At 65.7% G+C, this 18,158-nt stretch overlaps 3 protein-coding genes across 3 annotated transcripts; all 3 read left to right on the forward strand.

The window, feature by feature from the left end:
- Window positions 1-14: 14 nt before the first annotated feature.
- GHDC (GH3 domain containing) lies at window positions 15-3,882 on the forward strand. The gene is made up of 9 exons (XM_051640066.1): window positions 15-44; window positions 354-747; window positions 820-950; window positions 1,035-1,611; window positions 1,850-2,033; window positions 2,131-2,202; window positions 2,319-2,452; window positions 2,612-2,700; window positions 2,897-3,882. The coding sequence occupies exons 1-9, from the start codon at window positions 15-17 to the stop codon at window positions 3,095-3,097; spliced, it is 1,812 nt and encodes a 603-aa protein (XP_051496026.1). The 3' UTR covers window positions 3,098-3,882.
- A 1,298-nt stretch (window positions 3,883-5,180) lies between these two features.
- On the forward strand, window positions 5,181-16,532 carry LOC127394371 (inactive phospholipase C-like protein 2). Its single transcript, XM_051640258.1, has 6 exons — window positions 5,181-5,435; window positions 10,187-12,673; window positions 12,894-13,097; window positions 13,497-13,572; window positions 15,320-15,429; window positions 15,621-16,532. Exons 1-6 carry the CDS (start codon window positions 5,256-5,258, stop codon window positions 15,804-15,806), a joined length of 3,243 nt encoding a protein of 1,080 aa, XP_051496218.1. The 5' UTR covers window positions 5,181-5,255; the 3' UTR covers window positions 15,807-16,532.
- Window positions 16,533-16,627: 95 nt separating this feature from the next.
- HCRT (hypocretin neuropeptide precursor) lies at window positions 16,628-18,106 on the forward strand. The gene is made up of 2 exons (XM_051640260.1): window positions 16,628-17,144; window positions 17,512-18,106. Exons 1-2 carry the CDS (start codon window positions 17,124-17,126, stop codon window positions 17,947-17,949), a joined length of 459 nt encoding a protein of 152 aa, XP_051496220.1. The 5' UTR covers window positions 16,628-17,123; the 3' UTR covers window positions 17,950-18,106.
- Window positions 18,107-18,158: the final 52 nt, after the last annotated feature.

An 18,158-nucleotide genomic window follows, 5' to 3' on the forward strand; every position in this document is an offset into this window, starting at 1 on the left:
GAGCTCAGCGCCCTATGGCCAGAGTCTGTCCCCACATCCCTGCTGTGAGTGCAGGAGGGTGAGCAGGGCCTGGTTCCCACCAGCAGGACAGGACCTGGCAGGTCCAGGTGGTGGCCCTGGGGATGTTTCCCCGAGGAGAAATCAAAGCAAAACGGACAAATTGCACTATTGTTTTAAAAGCAGGGGCTTTCTCTTGACCAGGGGTGGAGAGCAGGGGGGTTTGCTCTTGGGTGTTAATTGTGATTTAATTCTCCGCTGGGTGGGGGGAAGCGGAGCTGCGTCGGGTTTTTTTTGTGTTTTGGGGTTTTTTGGTGGTGTTTTTTTTTTTTAGAAAGTGAAAATAAAAAATCGAGGCGGAGCTGGCGGCGGGGGCGGCACCGGTCGCGGTCATTCGCCGTCATTTCTGCCGGAGGTGGAATAGCTGGGGGGGCGCCGGGGCCGGAGGACGAGGGGGGTCCCGGGGCCCTGAGAACGGGGCGGTGGTCGCGTGGTGCCGGCAGCGAAGGTCGCGCCCCGGGATGCTGGTGGCGGCAGCGGTGGCCGCGGCGGTGGCCGTGGCGGTGACCCTGGCCTTGGCTCTGGCCAGGGCCCTGCCCGCCGCCCCGGCACTACCGCACGCCCTGGCCCGCTCCGTGCTGCTCCGCGCCGCGGGCCGGTGCCGCCGGCGGCTGGAGCTGGGATGCAGCGAGGTGCGGCGGGGCCAGGAGCGGCGGCTGCAGCGGCTGCTGCCTCCTGGCACGGCCCGCGGTGAGCGGAGGGGCCACCGGGTGGGCGGGGAGGTCCCGAGGGTCGCCCCACTCACGCCGCCTCTCTCGGCAGGTTCTGAAGCTTTCCGGGGGCAGCACCCGCTGGGGCCGGGCTGCGCCGGGGAGGAGCCGGGAGGGCCGGTCCCCCCGCTGCCTCTCTGGGCTGTGCTCTGCAGCTGGTGGGGCACCGACCCCCTGCTACAGGTATGGGGTGACAGGGTGGGGAGGGGAGGCAGGTACCCCCACCTGGGGCTCTGCCCTGCCTGACCTCCGCCTCTCCCCGCGCAGGGGTCCCTTCTTTACCTGGACACCCTCCGTGCCACCTTCCCGCGGGCACTGGCCCCCTGCAGCACAGCCCTGCTCTCCTGGTCACACGGTAGCCCCCGTGCCCCGGCAGGCTGGCCCCTGCCCACCCTGTACTGCCCCCCAGCCCTGGCGGGCGCCCTGCCCTCGAGGGCTGCCGCGCTGCGGGTGCAGCTGCTCTTCGCCCTGCGGGAGCGCGGCCTGCGGGTGCTGGAGGCCGGGCTGGCTGCTGAGCTGCACGATGCGCTGCGGGCCCTGCGGACCGGCTGGCCCGAGCTGGCCCAGGAGCTGGCGCTGGGCAGGCTGAGCCCCCAGCCCGGGCTGCCCGAGGGGGTGCGGGGCCGGCTGCAGGCCCTGCTGGCCCCTGATGCCACGCGGGCGGCCGAGCTCCGGGCCGAGTGTTCCCGCGGCTTCGAGGGCATCGTGCGGCGCCTGTGGCCGCAGCTGGAGCTGGTGGTGGTGGGGACGGCGCAGGGCGCAGAGCAGCAGTACTGCCGTGTCCTGCGCCAGGCCGACTGCGCGGGGCTGCCTGTCTACTGCCCCTTCTACCGGGCAGCGGGAGGTGAGTGACCCTGCGCGTGGCTGTCCCTGTGGCCGCCATATGGCAGCACAACCCCTCTGCCGTTGCATATGTGGGTGCATCTCTGTGCCATGGCCCTATCTGGAGACACCTGCCTGCTCTCCACAAGTGGCTCTTCCCCGGCTCTAGCTGACAGTCCCTCTTGCAGGGGCTAAGGCCCTGTGGGCAGGGGCAGGGGGGCCTGGCGGGCTCATACTGACCTGTCTTGTCCTCTGCGCAGCCCTGCTGGGTGTGAACCTGTGGCCAGAGAAGCCAGTGCCCCGATTCCTGCTCTGTCCTGACTGGGCTTTTTATGAGTTCCTGCCTTGCCTGGCCGAGGAGGAGCCACAGACGATGCTGCTGGGCGAGCTCTGGGAGGGACGCGAGTACCAACTGGTCCTGACAGCCCAGTCAGGAGAGTACAGGTGCCTCCTCCCTGCTGGGGTGGTCCGGGGAAGGGATGCCTACCCCAGCCCCATGTGCCCACTCTCTTCCCCCCTCACACTTCCCCTGCCCACGCAGGTGCCCTGCCGGGGAGGTGCTGAGGGTCACTGGTTTCCACAAGCAGTGTCCCGTGGTAGAGCCTGTGCGTAGGTGAGGACACCCCAGCCCCTGCCCCTCACCTAGGGGGGTTCTGTGTTGGGCAGGGTCCGGGTGGGACGATGCCAGAGGCACCCCTAGCACAGAGTACCTAACCCGACCCCCTGCAGGGAGAGCCAGACACTGAGCGTGCGGGGCGAGAGCATTCCTGAGGATCGGTTCTGTCGGAGCCTGTGCCGCGCCGTGGGCATGTGGCCGGGCGCTCGTCTGGTCGACTATGTCTGCGTGGAGAGTGATCTGCTGGGTGAGTGCCCCCAGGAGCTGCCCGAGCTCCCCCGACAGCGTGGCCAGCGCTGCCCGGGTCTCTGCCAACCCTCCTATGCCCTGCTCGGCCCCTGGTCGCCTGCACCCGGTGGGGCTGGGGGCTGCAGGTGGCTTTAACACGCCCGTGGTGCTGCTGCAGGCGCCTCTTCGGGGATCTGCGCCCCGCACTACGAGGTGTTCGTGGAGCTGCAGGGCCTACGGGACCTGTCGGAGGGGCAGCGCTACAAGGTGAGGGGAATACGTGGGGTGGCAAGATCGGAGCCTGCCCCGTGCCCGCTGCCGGCACCGGCGGCGCGGTGGCCGCAGCCACGCGGGGGCAGTGGTGGCCCGGCAGCCGCTGCCGCCACTGGGACTCCGCCGCGGGGCCGCCCGGGGGGCACGGGCTGCGGCCGTGACGGCTGTTCCCCCCGCCCTCTCTTCGCAGCTGGACCAGTGTCTCCAGGAGGATTTTTCTCTCTATAAATCCTTCCGCTTCAAGGGCAGCATTGGGCCCCTGCGCCTGCACCTGGTGGGGGCTGGAGCCTTTGCCCGGCTGCGGGAGGCACTGGGCCCCCCCGGTCCCATGCCCAGGGTCCTGCGGGAGGAGCGGCTGCTGCAGCTTGTCCAAAGCTCTGTCATCTCCTAGGGCAGGTCGAGGGTCCAGCAGCCCTCCCCCCACTCCTGGGGTTCACTTGGCCTGCCCCCCCAGGAGGGCAGTGGGACAAGGGATGTGAGGGCAAGAGTGCCCAACCCCAGAGGGTTTTGCTGAGTGGAGCAGATGAAGCTCGACAGCGCCCATGCTCCGCGGTGGCAGCAGGTGCCAGTGGGCACGTTGCTCGGTGCTGCCCATGGGGATGGAGCAGGATGTGCAGCATATCCCAACCCTGCTCCAGGCTCTGGGCACTCACTGGCAGACCTGTCCCTTCTCAGGGCCATTCTGGGCACAGGGTGGGACCACAGTGAGTGTCACAGGGCAGCTGGGTCCTGTGCCAGCAGCCACAGCTCACCCTGCTCTGCTCAGGGCCTTGGCAGTGCCCACAGGCAGCAGAGTGAGTGCTTGTGCCTTGTCTGAGGGACACCTCGACCACACAGACCACAGGCAGGGCGAGTGGGACAGTGGAAACCTCCCCAGGAGTAGACGGAGGAGCCTTGGGCCTGAGCAGGAGCTCCAGGGCCCTGTGGCATTCTGTCCCCTGGCAGGGACACCATGGGCAGGGGCAGTGGTGGCAGGTGCCAGGTGCTGTGGGGTAGCCTCTCCGCTGGGCTCCAGCACATCCAGGGGTTTAGGGAACAATAAGGCCACTTTCAAGGTTTAAAAAGCAGGAGCAAAATAAAGGAGGATTATCTCTGAAAAAATAAAGGGCAGTGCTCTGGAATTGTTTTTTTTATATTATTATTTTTAATCCTCATTAAAGAGATTGCTTGATGACAGCCCTGGCTCTGCTCTGGTGGTTGTGAAGTTGCTGTTTCCTCGGGGGTCCTGGGGAAGGGGCAGCCATGAATATTTAACTGGCTCAGGGGGGCTGGGGCTCTGGGAGCGGCTGTTTGTGCCTTTGAGGCATGAACGTACCGGGCGAGAGGAACGAGTCCTTTCCCTTCCTGCTTGTTATGGTTTATTTTAAGGACTGGGGTACTTGCTGTGCAGGCAGCTGCTGCCAGGGTGGGGGTGAGCTAGACCGCAGGCAGGGGACAGTGACTTGAACAAGGTCCACACAAAATATTCCCCAGCACAGCCAAAGCCTCCAGCAGGGATGGAAACCAGGCTAAGGCCCCTTTGCCTTATCCCTGATGGAGCAAAATTCATGCTGTAAATAGGGTAGAAGCAGTGTCTGTGACTCAGGGGTACCTGTGGTTGGGGGGCAGGCTGCCTGGGGGGGCCATGGGTCCAGATTGCTGCCAGCGTGGTGGGGACACTGGTGCTGGGCCAGCTGGCATTGGCTGTGCTTGGCACCAGCAGGGCACAGGTGGTGAGCAGGGTGGGTGGGTGCTGGGTGAAGGCTGGGGTAGTGAAGCTGGGCTCTGGGGAGGTCCATGGGGGCTCCTGTGCTGGCTGAGACCTGCACAACTGATCCGGCCCAGAGAGTCTGGGGCAGCTGCTGGTCCCTCTGCCTCGTGTGGCCCACAGCTACCTTCACTGGAGGCAAGAGCAGCTCTTCCTGGAGGCCCCACAGTGACCTGGACCCCAGCAAAAGCCTCGAGACCCCCCAGGAGAGCTGTGCTGGCCCATAGCGTCCCCCGGGGCTCTAGCTCGGCTCAGCCTGGCAGCACCAGCTCCAGGTGCCCCTGGCCCTCCCTGGGCGCTGACCCCGTGTAGGCGCAGGCTTGGGTGGAGACGATGGGTGTCCCACTGAGCAGGGCCAGGCAGGGTGGAGGGCGGGTTTGGCACTGGGCTGCAGGGTGCACGCTCGTTTCGGGCACCGTGCTGTAGGATGCAGGCTTGTTTTGGGTGCCAGGCTGCAGGGCGTGGGCTGGGTGGTGGTGCCGGGTAGCAGGATGCCAGCTTGGCCGGGATCCCACCGGGATGGGGAGGCCGCCGGGACCGGGAGCTGCAGCGCTGGGCGGAGACCGGGGGTGGCCCCGGCGACGGGAGGTACCGATGCTCGGTGCCCGGTGCCTGTCCTCCCTCCCCGCCGCTGCAGCCCGGGGCGGGGGGGCCGCCCAGTCTCCGTCCCCGCCCTCGGCCCATCCCCTCCTGCCGCCCGCACCGCCTCCCGCCCGGTCCGCCACTGAGCCCGCAGCAGCGGCGGGCGCAGCTCCGGGGGCCCCGGGGCCCCGCGGCGGCCGCTGCCCTGAGGCCGCGGGGGATGGCGGAGGGGTCCCGGGGCCCACCGCCGCCGGGCTCGCCCCGCCCCGCCGCGCCGCTGCCCAACGGCCCCCGCGGCGGTGGCGGCGGCAGTCCCGGTTCGGGCTCGGGCAGCAGCAGCCGCGAGGACTCGGCGGAGCGGAGCCCCGCGCCCGCCGCGCCACGGACCAGCATCATGAAGGTGAGACCCCGGCCCGTGTCCCGGCCCCGGCCGCTCCCTCCCTCCCCACCCGCTCCCGGAGCGGGCTCCGGGGCCCCAGGGACTGGCGCCGCCCGGCACCTGCGCAGGTCTGGGGGGCTCAAGCCGCGCTCCCCCGACTCCGGAGCCAGCGGGGACCGGCCCTGCCAGCCTGCCCTGCCCGCCACCCTCCCTGTGCCCGGGCGAGGTTGCCGGTGCCCGTGGGGCCGGCTGTGCGGAGCCGCGGGCAGCTGCAGTCCCCTGGGATGCGCGGGGATTGCCTGCGCACCGGGGCCCGGGGCTTGCCCCTCGCCCGCGGGTCCGGGCTTGCCGGGGCTGTTGTGGCATCCCCCAGCCCTGCCCGCACGGCGGGTCTGCAAGGGCAGAGCCTGGCTCGGGCTCCGTGTGCTTTCGGGCCAGGCCTGGCCCCTCTGGACGACCGTGGGTTGCCCCGTCCAGCACCACTGTCCCCGCGAATCCCCTGCGCGGTCACGCTGCTCCCGCCGTGGGAGTCACACTGCGACATCACCCTGTCCTGCTCGGGCTGGAGAGGGATGCCTGCTCCTGGCTCCCAAGCACCTTCACTTTCCCATGCTCCCTCCTGCGAAGGTGCCTGGGGCCAGGCCTGGCTCCCAGCACCTCTCCAAAGCTGTGCCGTGGCCGGGGCACCGGCGGGGCCGTGGGAGAGGGAGGGTCTCTAGGGGCCTCCCACGCGGGTGGGCAGCGGGGCACAGTTGTGCTTTCCTGAATGACCCCCACCGATCACACTCATGTCGGCGTTGCTCGCTGACACAATGGGTCGTGTCCGGCGGGACCCGCCTCCCCGCTCCCGACAGGCTATTTTAAGCCGGGATTGCTCTAGTGCTATTAATACCCTGCGTGGGGGCTGTTCCTGTGGTCTGGCCTGGCCCTGCTCTCCTGCCCCTGGGACCCTCCTCAGGGAAGCTGGAGGGACCCTGTGCTTCTGCCCACACCCAGGGACACGAGGCGACCTCCTGGCACTTCCGTGCAGCCGAAGGCCAGTGACAATGTGCCATCTGTGCCCGGTTTCCTTGGGGACTTTGTCAGGGTCTCCTGCTCCTCCCAGGGCCGGGCAGCATGGCTGCCCTCTGCTCCCCCCACCCAGGGACCAGCTGTGGGCTGGAGGCAAACCCCTCACCTGCCCCTATGCTGGGCACATCCCCTGTCCCTGTTGTGCATCTCTGTGGATTTGGCCTCACGTGAAGGTCAGGTGGCCAAGGGCCAGTGCTGGAGGGAGAGGGTGCAGGTGCTGGAAGTCAGACCTGGCCGGTGTCCCCAGCCTGTGCTGGCCTGTCTCTGTGTCCATCTGGAGCCTGGTCCTGCCCTGCTTCAGGGCCTGAATCCCACAGCTATGGGTTCCCCTCAGTGGTGGGTGGGAGTCAGGGTCTGTGCCCACAGCTTGGCCACAGTGCTGGTGTGGGGGCTGCAGTGCAGGGAGGGTGCCTGGGGCCATGAGCTTGGCTACAGCTTGGAGCAAGGGCACAAACAAACCACCAACAGGGGAGCAGTGGACCAGGCAGGGGGCAGTTGCTGCTGCTGATTAAGTGGAGGCACATGTGGGAAGAGCTGCCAGCTCTGTTATTTTTTGGGATTTCCAGAAATGGCTGGAGGAGTGAATCTGAAAGTGAGAATCAGGGGTTGTGCTGGGGCAGGGGGAGCCCAGGAGAGATGGCCCCACTGAGTAGGCTGGAATTGGCTGCACCCTGGCCAGAGGACCTTCTCCCTGCTCGCTTCACAGGCTGGAAGCTTTGGGTGCTAGGTGTCCAGTGGGCTGGGAGGATGCTGGAGTGCAACTGGGGAGTGCTGGGTCTGCTCCACCGTGATGCAGGAGGTGGCCCTTCCCAAGCACCCCACTGTCCTGTTCCCTGCATGGCCCCTTCCCTGTTCCATGTCCCCAGTTGTGTGCACTGGCTCTGTGCAGGCCCTGGCTCCATGGCCCCTCACTGGGTAGTGGCAGTTGGTGCCACAGGGAGCGGATGTGTCACTCGCTATCTTCTTGGCAGGGAACAAATTACGGTAGAAAAGCCTCGGCTGTGCCTGGCATCCCACTGCCTGTGCCTGGCATCCCACTGCCTGTGCTTCAGTGCTGCTGCCTGCATCCCTGTTCACACTGCCCAGCCTGGGATGGGGGTAGCGGGAAGAACCAGGACCCGGGGAAACCAGCTGCAAATGAGTCACATCACAGCCAGGCTGGGGAAGAGCCCCATCCCCTGGGCAAAATGTGGCCACTTGATGGCTGGGAGAGGGGTCCCACTGTGGAGTGGCTGCAGTCCCACTCCCCTGTCTGGGCAGCAGAGCTGTGGTTGGGCCCAGATGCCTCAGCCCTAGAGGCTTTTAATTCCTCTGTCTTCTGCTGCCATGAGCTGCTGCATGATGGGGACCCTGCTGGCCAGCACTGGGGGTAATGGGAAGGGGGGGCAGCCAGTGGGCCCTTCCCCATCACCAGCAGATTGGGAGCAGGTTGCTTGGCCGGATAACAAGGAGGACCACGTGGTGGCTGAGATTAGGGCTGCTGCTCTTGCCAGGGCACTAATTGTAGGAGTTAATTGGCTTAAGAGATACTTAGCACATGCATCAGAGTCAGGCAGAGTGTGGGCAGCTGGGTTCGGACGTGCCCTCCGTGCCCAGCCAGGTGCCCGTGGCTGCCATTGGTGTTGCCATTGGTCTCTGCCCCTCCAGAGCCGGGCAGAGCGGGTGCGATGCGTGGCAGCGCTGGCAAGAGCCCTGCCTGCTCCCTGTCAGCTTGGCCCTGTCCTGCTGCCACAGATGCTCTGTGCTCCCACAGCCATGGGTGCTGTGTCCTGCCCCTGCTGCTGGTCAACCCAACACCTCGTGGAGCTCTGTGGCCTCAGCTGCCTGCCATCACTCCTGCCTGCACCTCACAGAGCACTTACAGGACTGGGGTGTCCCTGGGGTGCCTGCCTGGGGCAATGGGCTACCAGGGAGCAGTGGCTTTTCCCTGCTGGTCGCCGGGCCAGGTTGTGAAGCCAATGGGAGCTGCGGGCACGAGGCCCCATTCTGCTGCTGCCACCGCCTCACGTGGCACAAATGCCATCAGTGGCAGCAAGTGCTGGGAGCTCCTGGAGTCGGGAGGCAGTTGGGATGGGGAAAGCAGTGCCCAGCTGCCACAGGGCACACTCGGGTCTGCACTGTGTGCCTGCACCCCGAAGTGCTGCTGGGGCACCCACCTCCCCTCGGCCACGCCTGGGGGTCCGTGGGGCTGCAGGGAGGCCGTTGGGGGCTGCACCCTGAGTTGGAGGTGGCCCGGGGTTCTGGCAGGGGCTGGGTGGCTGCGGTGGGCGCAGCAGGAGGCAGGTGTCCGGGCACGGGGTGCAGGCAGGCCCCCCGCCCCTGTTTCCTTTCCGGATGGATTTCCTGTTTTCAGCTGTGGGGCCCGGTGCGGAGCCACCCGGGGTGGGTGCGCCGGGGAGGGGAGCGGGTCCGCAGAGCTGCGGGGGTCCTGCCCGGGACAGGATGGGGCAACCCCCATGCCAGCTGTCACCCCCCGCGGGGACGAGTGCCGGGGCTGTCCGGCAGCGGGGCGCCGAGATTGCTGCTGGCAGGAAGCACATGCCGACCGGGGCTCGCCGGGCCCTGCACCTCGGCAGATACGGGACCTAACCCCCCGGCAGGCGGCTGAGCAGGGCCCCCGCCGGAGCCGGCTGGCACGGAGGCCGGGTCCTGGCACTCCCCGGAGCAATCTGGCAGGGAGAGGATGCAAACAGCTCCTGCATCGGAGCCGCGGGGTGGGGGGAGATAACCCTCAAGTGGGGCTGAGCAGAGCTTGCCAGGCAGCCAGGAATGGGGCTGCTACCCCCGACTCAGGAAGGCATCTTCCCCCAGCTCTACCGTGGGTTTGAGGACTGGGGCCAGGCCCTCCTTCCCCCGGCAGTCCCCCCATATGGAAGCTCTTGGGACATTGGAGGGGAACACCTCTTGCCCCCAACCCGGGCAGCTGTGCAGGAGCTGCCTGTGCCAGAGATACCACCAGATTAGAGGTGACTCACTATAATCTTGAAGAAGTGGATTAAATCTCCTCCTGCTGCACTGCTTAATGAAATCCATCCCATAATACGCTCCCAGCCCTGCTGTTCCCCCTCATCCCCCACCCCCTCCAGCCCCTTGGCAGCAGGATCCTCTTTCCCTGCTGGGGGGCTGCATGCAGGTGTGGGGTGCAGGCAGCCCATACCCCTGTACCCCAGGGAGTGGCTCTGCCTGTGCATCGCCTTGGGGTGCCTGGGGTAGGTGCCCAGGGTGTTGCCACCTCCCGAGGGTGCAGGGGAAGGGTTGGGGGGCCATGGCATGTGCCCATGCCCCCCCCCCAGGAGTGGGGCTGCTGTGGGCACTGGCTGCTCCTGCTGAGAGCCTGTTTTCCCCTGATGTGTGCAGATCAGGGGAGATGGAGACCATGCCAGGCTGCCTGTGCTTGGCTGTGCCTCTGAGGGTGAGCGAGTGGTGGGGAAGGATCCGGCTCAGGGCTGGGAGCAGGAAGGAAGGAAGGGAAGCGGAGTTAAAATAAGCCAGGCAGCGAGCAGTGGGGGAGGCCAGGGCTGGAGCCGGTGCCCAGCCCTTGGGGAGAGGGTCAGAGCGGGGTGGACTGGGCTTGGCACAGCACTGGGGCACCCTGGGGTGCTCTGCTGGGCGCTTCACAGCAGGAGGGTGCTGGACACTGGGGGAGCACAGGCTGCCTGCCCCAGCCCTGACGGCTCTGCCCCCTTCTCCCACCCTGGCAGGATGGCTCCCGGCAGCGGCCGCCGCAGAAGAAGACGGTGTCCTTCAGCACGATGCCCAACGACCGCAAGATCAACAGCACGGCCGCCTGCATTTCCTTCATGCTGGAGGGCTGCGAGCTGAAGAAGGTGCGCTCCAACTCCCGTACGTACAGCCGCTTCTTTGTGCTGGACCCTGACATGCGCTCCCTGCGCTGGGAGCCCTCCAAGAAGGACTCAGAGAAGGCCAAGATTGAGATCAAGTCGGTCAAAGAGGTGCGTGTGGGCAAGAAAACGCCCATCCTGCGCAGCAATGGCCTCTCTGACCAGTTCCCAGATGAGTGTGCCTTCTCCATTATCTATGGAGACAACTATGAGTCCCTGGACCTGGTGGCCAGCTCGGCTGACGTGGTGAGCGCCTGGGTGATGGGGCTCCGGTACCTGGTGTCTTATGGGAAGCACACCCCTGAGGCACCTGGAACTGGCCACCCCAGTCTCCGGACCTCCTGGATCTCCTCAGTCTTTGACCTTGCTGACCTGGAGAAGTCTGGCCACATCCCTGTGTCCCGGGCTGTGCAGCTGATCAAAGCACTCAACCCAGGCATGAAGACCTCCACCATTGAGCTGAAGTTCAAGGAGTTGCAGAAGGCCAGTGAGTGTCCTGGTGCAGAGGTGGCCTGTGACCTCTTTGTAGAGGCATACTGTGAGCTCTGCACCCGCCCTGAGATCTTCTTCCTGCTGGTGCAGTTCTCCAGTAACAAGGAGTACCTGGGTCTGAAGGACCTGCTGATGTTCCTGGAGGTGGAGCAGGGCATGGAGGGGGTGACTGAGGAGAAGTGCTTGGAGATTGTCAGCAAGTACGAACCCTCCAAGGAGGGCCGGGAGAAAGGTTACCTGGCCATCGATGGCTTCACACGTTACCTGCTCTCCACTGACTGCTCCATCTTTGACCCGCAGCACCGCAAGGTGTGCCAGGACATGGCGCAGCCCCTCTCCCACTATTACATCAGCTCTGCCCACAGCGCCTGCCTGCTGGAGGACAACTTCTGGGGCCGCTCGGACATCAGTGGCTACATAAGCGCCCTGGGCCTGGGCTGCCGCAGCATCGAGCTGGTGCTGTGGGACGGCCCTGAGGGTGAGCCCGTGGTCTACACCAGCCCCTCTGCCGCTTCTTGCGTGCCCTTCCGCACCGTGGTGGGGCTGATCGACCAGCACGCCTTCACTGCCTCCACCTACCCCCTCATCCTCTGCCTGGTGGTGCGGTGCTCAGCCCGCCAGCAGCGTCTGGCCGCCCAGTGCCTGCGCAAGACTCTGGGGGAGAAGCTGTACCTGGAGCCCCCCAACCCCGCTGCGTCCTACCTGCCTTCCCCAGAGCAGCTCAAGGGCCGCATCCTCATCAAGGGCAAGAAGCTGCCACCCGGCTGTGAGGACAGTGAGGGGGAGGTGTCAGACGAGGAAGAAGGCTGGGAGCTGGCAAGGCGGCTGGGCCAGGAGGACCGGGAGGTGCCAGAGGGAGGCGGCCCGCGGCGGACGCGCCTCAGCCGGGAGCTCTCAGAGCTGGTGAGCCTCTGCCAGGCTGTCCCCTTCCAGGATTTTGAGAGCTCGCGGCGCAGGCAGCGCTACTGGGAGATGTGCTCCTTCAGCGAGGTGGAGGCAGGACGCTTTGCCAGCGAGTGCCCAGCTGAGCTGGTGAGCTACAACAAGCGGTTCCTGTCCCGCATCTACCCCAGCCCCATGCGCATCGATGCCAGCAACATGAACCCCCAGGACTTCTGGAAGTGTGGCTGCCAGATGGTGGCCATGAACTACCAGACGCCGGGGCTTATGATGGACCTGAATGCAGGCTGGTTCCAGCAGAATGGGGCCTGTGGCTACGTCCTCCGCCCCGCCATCATGCGGGAGGAGGTCTCCTACTTCAGTGCCAATGCAAAGGACTCCTTGCCTGGGGTGCCTGCCCAGCTCCTGCACCTTAAGGTCATCAGTGGACAGAACCTGCCCAAGCCCAAGGGCTCGGGAGCCAAGGGGGAGGTGGTGGAGCCCTACGTCTGTGCTGAGATTCATGGCATCCCGGCTGACTGTGCTGAGCACCGCACCAAGACGGCCCTGCAGAGTGGGGACAACCCTGTCTTTGACGAGAGCCTGGAGTTCCAGATCAACCTGCCAGAGCTGGCTGTTCTGCGCTTTGTCGTGCTGGATGATGACTACATCGGGGACGAGTTCATTGCTCAGTACACCATCCCCTTCGAGTGCCTGCAGCCCGGCTACCGCCACGTCCCCCTCCAGTCCCTGGCTGGGGAGCCCCTGCCCCATGCCACCCTCTTTGTGCATGTGGCCATCACTGACCGCCGTGGTGGGGACAAGGGGCACCGCCGGGGGCTGGCGGGGCGCCGGGGCCGCCGGGTACGTGAGTACACCTCCACCAAGGCCACCGGCATCAAGGCCATCGATGAGGTCTTCCGGATGGCCACCCAGCCACTGCGGGAGGCCACCGACCTGCGGGAGAATGTGCAGGTACAGAACCCACAGAGGCACTGGGGGACCTGGTTTCTGTGGGGGAGGACAGGGCTGGACTGTGAGCTGTGGGGAGCCCGGGCATCCCCGCTCTTCTTGGAGGATGCAGGCAAGAAGCCTTGTCTGGAATGGAGAGATGGGGAAAATGGGGCCATTCCTGGATGGGAGGCTCTTGGGGGCCCTCCCAGGCTGAAGCCCTGACGCCGGTCTCTGCCCGCAGAACGCGCTGGTCTCCTTCAAGGAGCTGTGCGGGCTGACGCCCGCCGCCAACATGAAGCAGTGCATCCTGACGGTGGCCACGTGGCTGCTGCACAGTGACAGTGCACCCAGCGTCACCCTCAACCTGGCAGAGCGGTACCCCCCCATGGAAGCCCAGGGCCCGATCCCAGACCTGCTGCGCAAGGTTCTCACCGCCTATGAGACGGTAAGTGCTGTCCCGCCAGGGATGCTCCGGGGGGCCAGCAGCACAGGGACCACTGGATCTCAAACTTGCTGCACCCATCCTGGTGCAGGAGATGCTGGCAGGGAGCTGTGGAGGAGCTGCCCAGGGAGAAGTCAGGCTGAGGTACAGTCTCGGTACAAGCCTTGGGACCACACAGCCTGGATCCCTTTCCTGCGTTGCCTTCACCATGTGCTGGTGCTGGCTGGTGGAAGAAACCCCATTAATAGCTGGAGCTGGATCCACATCCTTCCTTTGTGTTGGATGGGAACCCAGTCACACTGTACCTGGCTGCCCCTGCTCAAGCCCCTTCTCCCCATCAGCCGTGCCGGGGGGTGGGTAGGGCTGGGGGTGCCCACATCCTCACGACACCCCTCTCCCCAGATGATCCAGACCAGTCGGACGCTAATTGAGTCAGCTGATGCGGTGTACGGGAAGCTCATCCAGGCGCAGCAGGCAGGTGGGTGCTGGGGGGACAGGCCCAGGCCATGCTGCTCTGTGCTGCAGACCCAGGCATGGTCCTGGGGGTCCAGGTTTGGGGGGTTCCCTGCCTCTGCACTGGGCTGGGGGACGTGTCCCCAAAGGGCTTGGGTCAGGAGGGTTTGCACTGGCTCTGGAGCAGAGCACAGGCATGGCTAAACATGCTGGTGCTTTGGGATGTGCACTTGCATACCTGTGGTGTGCATAGAGGATGAGGGGTACGTGTAAGCACCCCAGCTGGGTGCGTGCTGGGGCTGGCCAGCGTGGGAGAGGGAATTCCAGCTGGGGTGTCCCCAAGCCTGGCTCTGCGGTTTTCCCATGTCCTGGCAGTTGGGGTGGCACAGGAGGCTGCCGGGTGCGGGGCTGTTCATGCCGAGGTGGGGTGCTGGGCGGGTGGGCTGCTGGGGCTGTGCGGGAGGGCGGGGGAAGAGGGGGGAGCGGAGGAGGCTGATGAGGAAGCAGGGAAGAGTCATTATCTGCCAAACGCCAGAATATAATTAGCACCAGAAATAACAGACTGGGGCTGACGGTGGAAGTGACAACTGAATGGTGCGGCTTCCAAGACACATGGCTCAGCCCCCACCTACAGGGACCTGCCTGCCCCTGTCGCCCTCCATCCTGCCGCCCACCCCGTCCTGCCCCTGGGATCCCAACCCCCGCTCTGGGCTCCAGTGGCTGAGCAGCCCCTCTGTAGCCTGGGATCCAGCAATGGCAGCCTTGGCCACCCAGGGGTGCAATGGGGGTCTGCTGGCCTGGGGACTCCTGTGGGGTCCCCGTGGGGCTGGCAGAACCGCCAGGAGCTGAAGAGCCGGGGAGGAAGGAGAGGGCCCCTGTCCCCCCCCAGCTGGTACCATCTTCCCTGCCAGCAGCCCTGTTTGTTCCCTGCCTGCGAGGCAGCCCGGAAACCTCCCCGAGCTCTTGGCTTTCAGCTCTGCCGCCGCTGCCAGCGCCGGGGGGAGCAGCAGCGGGGGATTATGGGCTGGGGTGCGGGGCATGGGTGGGCTCTGTGCCCCCCTGCACCATCCTGGCTGTGGGACCCCGCTGTGTGCTGGGGGGTGTTGCAGGGCAGAGGGGCTCTGGGCTGTGCGGCGGCTGCTGCTTCCTCTGCCTGGCCCCTTGAGGCGGTGGCAGGCACCAGCCCCTGGGGCTGTGACACCCACCCCCGTGCCAGGGGCGCTGCCTGTCCCTGCTTTTGCCCCGGCTGTGCTGCTGACAAGCTGGGATGGTGGGTGCTGGGGGGTCCGGGAGGTGCCGGGTGGGGGTGCGGGGCTGGGGGCGTGCTGATTGACAGCGCGTGGGCTTGTGTGGGAGCCCTCGTGTGGGCCCAGAGCCGGCGCTGCGTCAGGAGGGGTAAATATAGCACCCGCTCACGGGGACGTCACACGGTGCACGGCGCGGGGGCCCACGCTCCAGCGGGGGGGACCAACAATGCTCTGAACCCCTCTGGGTGGTCCAAGGTGTGCAAAGCAAAGTCTTGGCTGGGGGTTGTTGCTGCCTTTCTGGACCCCATGGCCTCCAGGGTCTAACACCACCAAGGGCTGGGGCCAGGCACGGGGCTGGGGCAGTGGGGCTACCTCAGTCCCAGCATGGAGAAGGGCTTGGAGCTGCTGGGGCAATGGGAATCTCCCCCAGACTGTGCTGGGCGAGGGGTGTCCCTCAGTTCTGTCCCGATCCATGGCAGGCAGTGGCCATCCCCGTGCCCACTGAGTGCTGCTCCCTCTGCACAGGGATGGACTTCCACAAGGAGCTGCCCCGCATCGAGGCACAGGAGGGGCTACGGGGCCGCAAGCTGCAGAAGGCGCTGGAGAGCTTCGCCTGGAACATCACTGTCCTGAAGGTGAGGGGTGAGGGCAGCAAGGCACCCTCCCCACCCCACCACCCCTGCCCTGCCTGGGGATGCTCTGCGGGATGGCCCAGGCTTGTCACGGGGCACCCAGCGAGCCCCCCGCAGCCCCTCACGGTCCGGTGGCCAGCGGGGCAGACCCTGGCCCGTGGGGCCCTGTCCCCCTAACACCCTGTCCCCTGCAGGGCCAGGCTGACCTCCTCAAGCACGCCAAGGCAGAGGCACTGGACAACCTGTGGCAGATCCACAATGCGGGGCAGTCCTGCGGCATCGGCAGGAACTGCTCAGCCTCGCCAGAGCTCTCCCGGCCACGTGCCCTGCTGGAGCCCATCCCTGAGACAGAAGGAGGTGGTGACACAGCGTCCTGCTGACCCTGGCCTTGGGCTCAGGGGCCCAGACTGAGCACCCCCTCCAGCCTCAGGGCCAGGAACAGAGAGCCTCAGCCTGCCCAGGGATGGGCAGCTGCCTGCCCACGGGCTCAGTGTGTGTGGAGGGAAGCATAAGGGGCTGGGTACCTGCACTCAGTCATGCTGAAGGGCTGCAGCGGGACCCAGTGGGGAGGTTGGGGAGGGGTGTTCCCAATCCTGCTTTACCCCCTTCCCCCCCTTGCTCCTAAAGCCTCATCCATCCCCTCCATCTGCTTCCAGAGTGAGCACCCTGCAGCAGGGCCAGTGGGGATGCTGGCACCCTGATGCACATGTACCCCCAGCCTGCTGGGCAGGACTCCTTGGAAAAGCAGTGCTGGGACTGGGCTCTTGCTCCTGTCTGCGGCTGCAAGCTTTCCCTTTGCCAACCCTGGGGGAAACCTGCCTGGTGGGAAGGGTCCTGACTGGTGCCTGTCCCCTCTCTATAGGGAAGTGTGTCCCTTCCCCTCCCTGGTATCCCTAAGCTCCTTAATGTGCAGAGGAGCCAGGAGGCTCTGGGGGGCTGCAGAGGGCTGCTGTGGACCAGCCTGGGTAGCGGATGTGGCTCCTGGCATCAGGGAAACACTGGGGCTCATCCCCCAGGGCAAGGGGCTGCTGGGTGCGGGCTATGGGCAAGGGGTGGTCTGGGGTCAGTCTGGGGCTGTACAACATTATAAAGAGTGTGAGACCCACCCTGGTGCCCTGCTCCTCCCTCCGCATGCCCAGCGCAGTGCCAAGGTGGGAGGTGGTCACCAAAGGAGATGGTGGGTGGCACTGGGCACAGGGACTCTTTCAGCACCATCCCTCTTCTGGCACCAGCTGAGTGAGGGTGACGGCTCCTACCACATCACGGAGCCATGCACCTACCCAGTGCTCCTTTGTGCAGGGAGGTAGTTAGCCTAACGGGGCCATGAGGAACAGACCCATGTGCTGCTGGTCAGAAGTGAGCCAGCACTGACCTTCAGCCCCTTTGTGCTGGCCCAGCTATGGAGCCTATGGGCAATTATGGCCTCATTAGTGCCACTGGCCACCGTGCCCAGCCGTGAGCACCTGCACAATGGGAGCTGCTAATGAAGGGAAAGGCCTGACTGGTCTCCCAGCTACCGGCCACGGTGCTCGTGTCTCCCAGAGACCGGCTGCTCCCGCCTGGCCCTGATGGTATTTTTGGCAGCGCTATTGTGCCAGGCCCTATAAAGCATCAGCTGCAGCACAGGGCACTGTGCTCTTGGCTGCCTGGCAGGACATGCCCCAGCACCACTCGACCACCTGAAGACCCCAGAAAAGATGGAGGTGCCCAATGCCAAGGTGGGGATGGAATGCTGCAGCCTGTGGAGCGGGGAGGGCAGAGATGGGGGGGGGGGGAAGCCAGGACTTGGGGTAGGAGGTCTGGGGGTGTGGGAGGGCCTTGCCAATTCCTTGGCAAGAAGTTCCTCCCTGTGGCTCCATGACCATGACCAGCAGCCTGGCAGGAATTCAGCCCCTCATGGGGTCCTCAGGAGGGAGCTGGGTGCTCTTGCTGCTTGTCCTGTGGTGTTTGGCGATGAGGGGAGGGTGTTGACCACAGCTGGAGCAGGTCAGGCTGGGGCTGGGGGCTGCAGGGGACATGGAGAGCCATTCCTCCTCTCTGGCACTGCTGGCTGCTCTGTGCTAATGCTGCCTGTTGCTCTGGCAGCTCCAGCGAGCCACCTTCCTCCTGCTCCTGCTCCTGCTCTGCTCCCTGGCTGCTGCCCGGCAGAGCCTGCCCGAGTGCTGCCTGCAGAAGACCTGCTCCTGCCGTGTCTATGACCTCCTGCACGGCATGGGCAACCATGCTGCCGGCATCCTCACTCTAGGCAAGAGGAAGAGCATCCCACCAGCCTTCCAGAGCCGGCTCTACCGCCTGCTGCACAGCTCTGGCAACCACGCTGCGGGCATCCTCACCATGGGCAAGCGCACGGAGCGCCCCGGCACCGCCTGCCACAAGGCGTCGGGCTGCCCCGCGGGTGTAGATGCCCAGCCAACACCTACACTGTGGGGCACTGACACCAGCTCTGCCAGCCCCAGGGAGTGCCAGGGACACTTGGGGAAGGACCTGACCAAGAGCCAGGGAGCTGCGAAGAGCTTTTACTGAGAGGGGTGGGGGCAGTGGGGAGTAGTGATCACTGGGGGAACAGAGCCCAGGGCCACACGCCTGGAGCTCGCTGTAAATAGCACTTTTACATACCTCCTCCTGGCCCCAGCCGAGCCTGCTCGGGGCACCGCAGGCACTGCTGGCCTTTTACAATAAATGGTAGCCCAATGTTACCCGGCTCTGCCTTCTCTCTGGGGAGGGGTGGGGGG

The sequence above is a fragment of the Apus apus genome, chromosome 25 (assembly GCF_020740795.1).
Source record: "Apus apus isolate bApuApu2 chromosome 25, bApuApu2.pri.cur, whole genome shotgun sequence".
In the NCBI taxonomy this organism is placed as follows: Eukaryota; Metazoa; Chordata; class Aves; order Apodiformes; family Apodidae; genus Apus; species Apus apus.

Bases quoted from the DNA above. Each gene is read 5' to 3' on its own strand.
- HCRT (XM_051640260.1), top strand. From the start codon at position 17,124: ATGGAGGTGCCCAATGCCAAG. The intron at 17,145-17,511 runs GTGGGGATGGAA...TTGCTCTGGCAG, and splicing joins TGGAGGTGCCCAATGCCAAG to CTCCAGCGAGCCACCTTCCT.
- GHDC (XM_051640066.1), top strand. From the start codon at position 15: ATGGCCAGAGTCTGTCCCCACATCCCTGCT. The intron at 45-353 runs GTGAGTGCAGGA...TAAAAAATCGAG, and splicing joins TCTGTCCCCACATCCCTGCT to GCGGAGCTGGCGGCGGGGGC. The intron at 2,203-2,318 runs GTGAGGACACCC...GACCCCCTGCAG, and splicing joins GTGGTAGAGCCTGTGCGTAG to GGAGAGCCAGACACTGAGCG.
- LOC127394371 (XM_051640258.1), top strand. From the start codon at position 5,256: ATGGCGGAGGGGTCCCGGGGCCCACCGCCGCCGGGCTCGCCCCGCCCC. The intron at 13,098-13,496 runs GTAAGTGCTGTC...CCCTCTCCCCAG, and splicing joins TTCTCACCGCCTATGAGACG to ATGATCCAGACCAGTCGGAC. The intron at 15,430-15,620 runs GTGAGGGGTGAG...TGTCCCCTGCAG, and splicing joins GGAACATCACTGTCCTGAAG to GGCCAGGCTGACCTCCTCAA.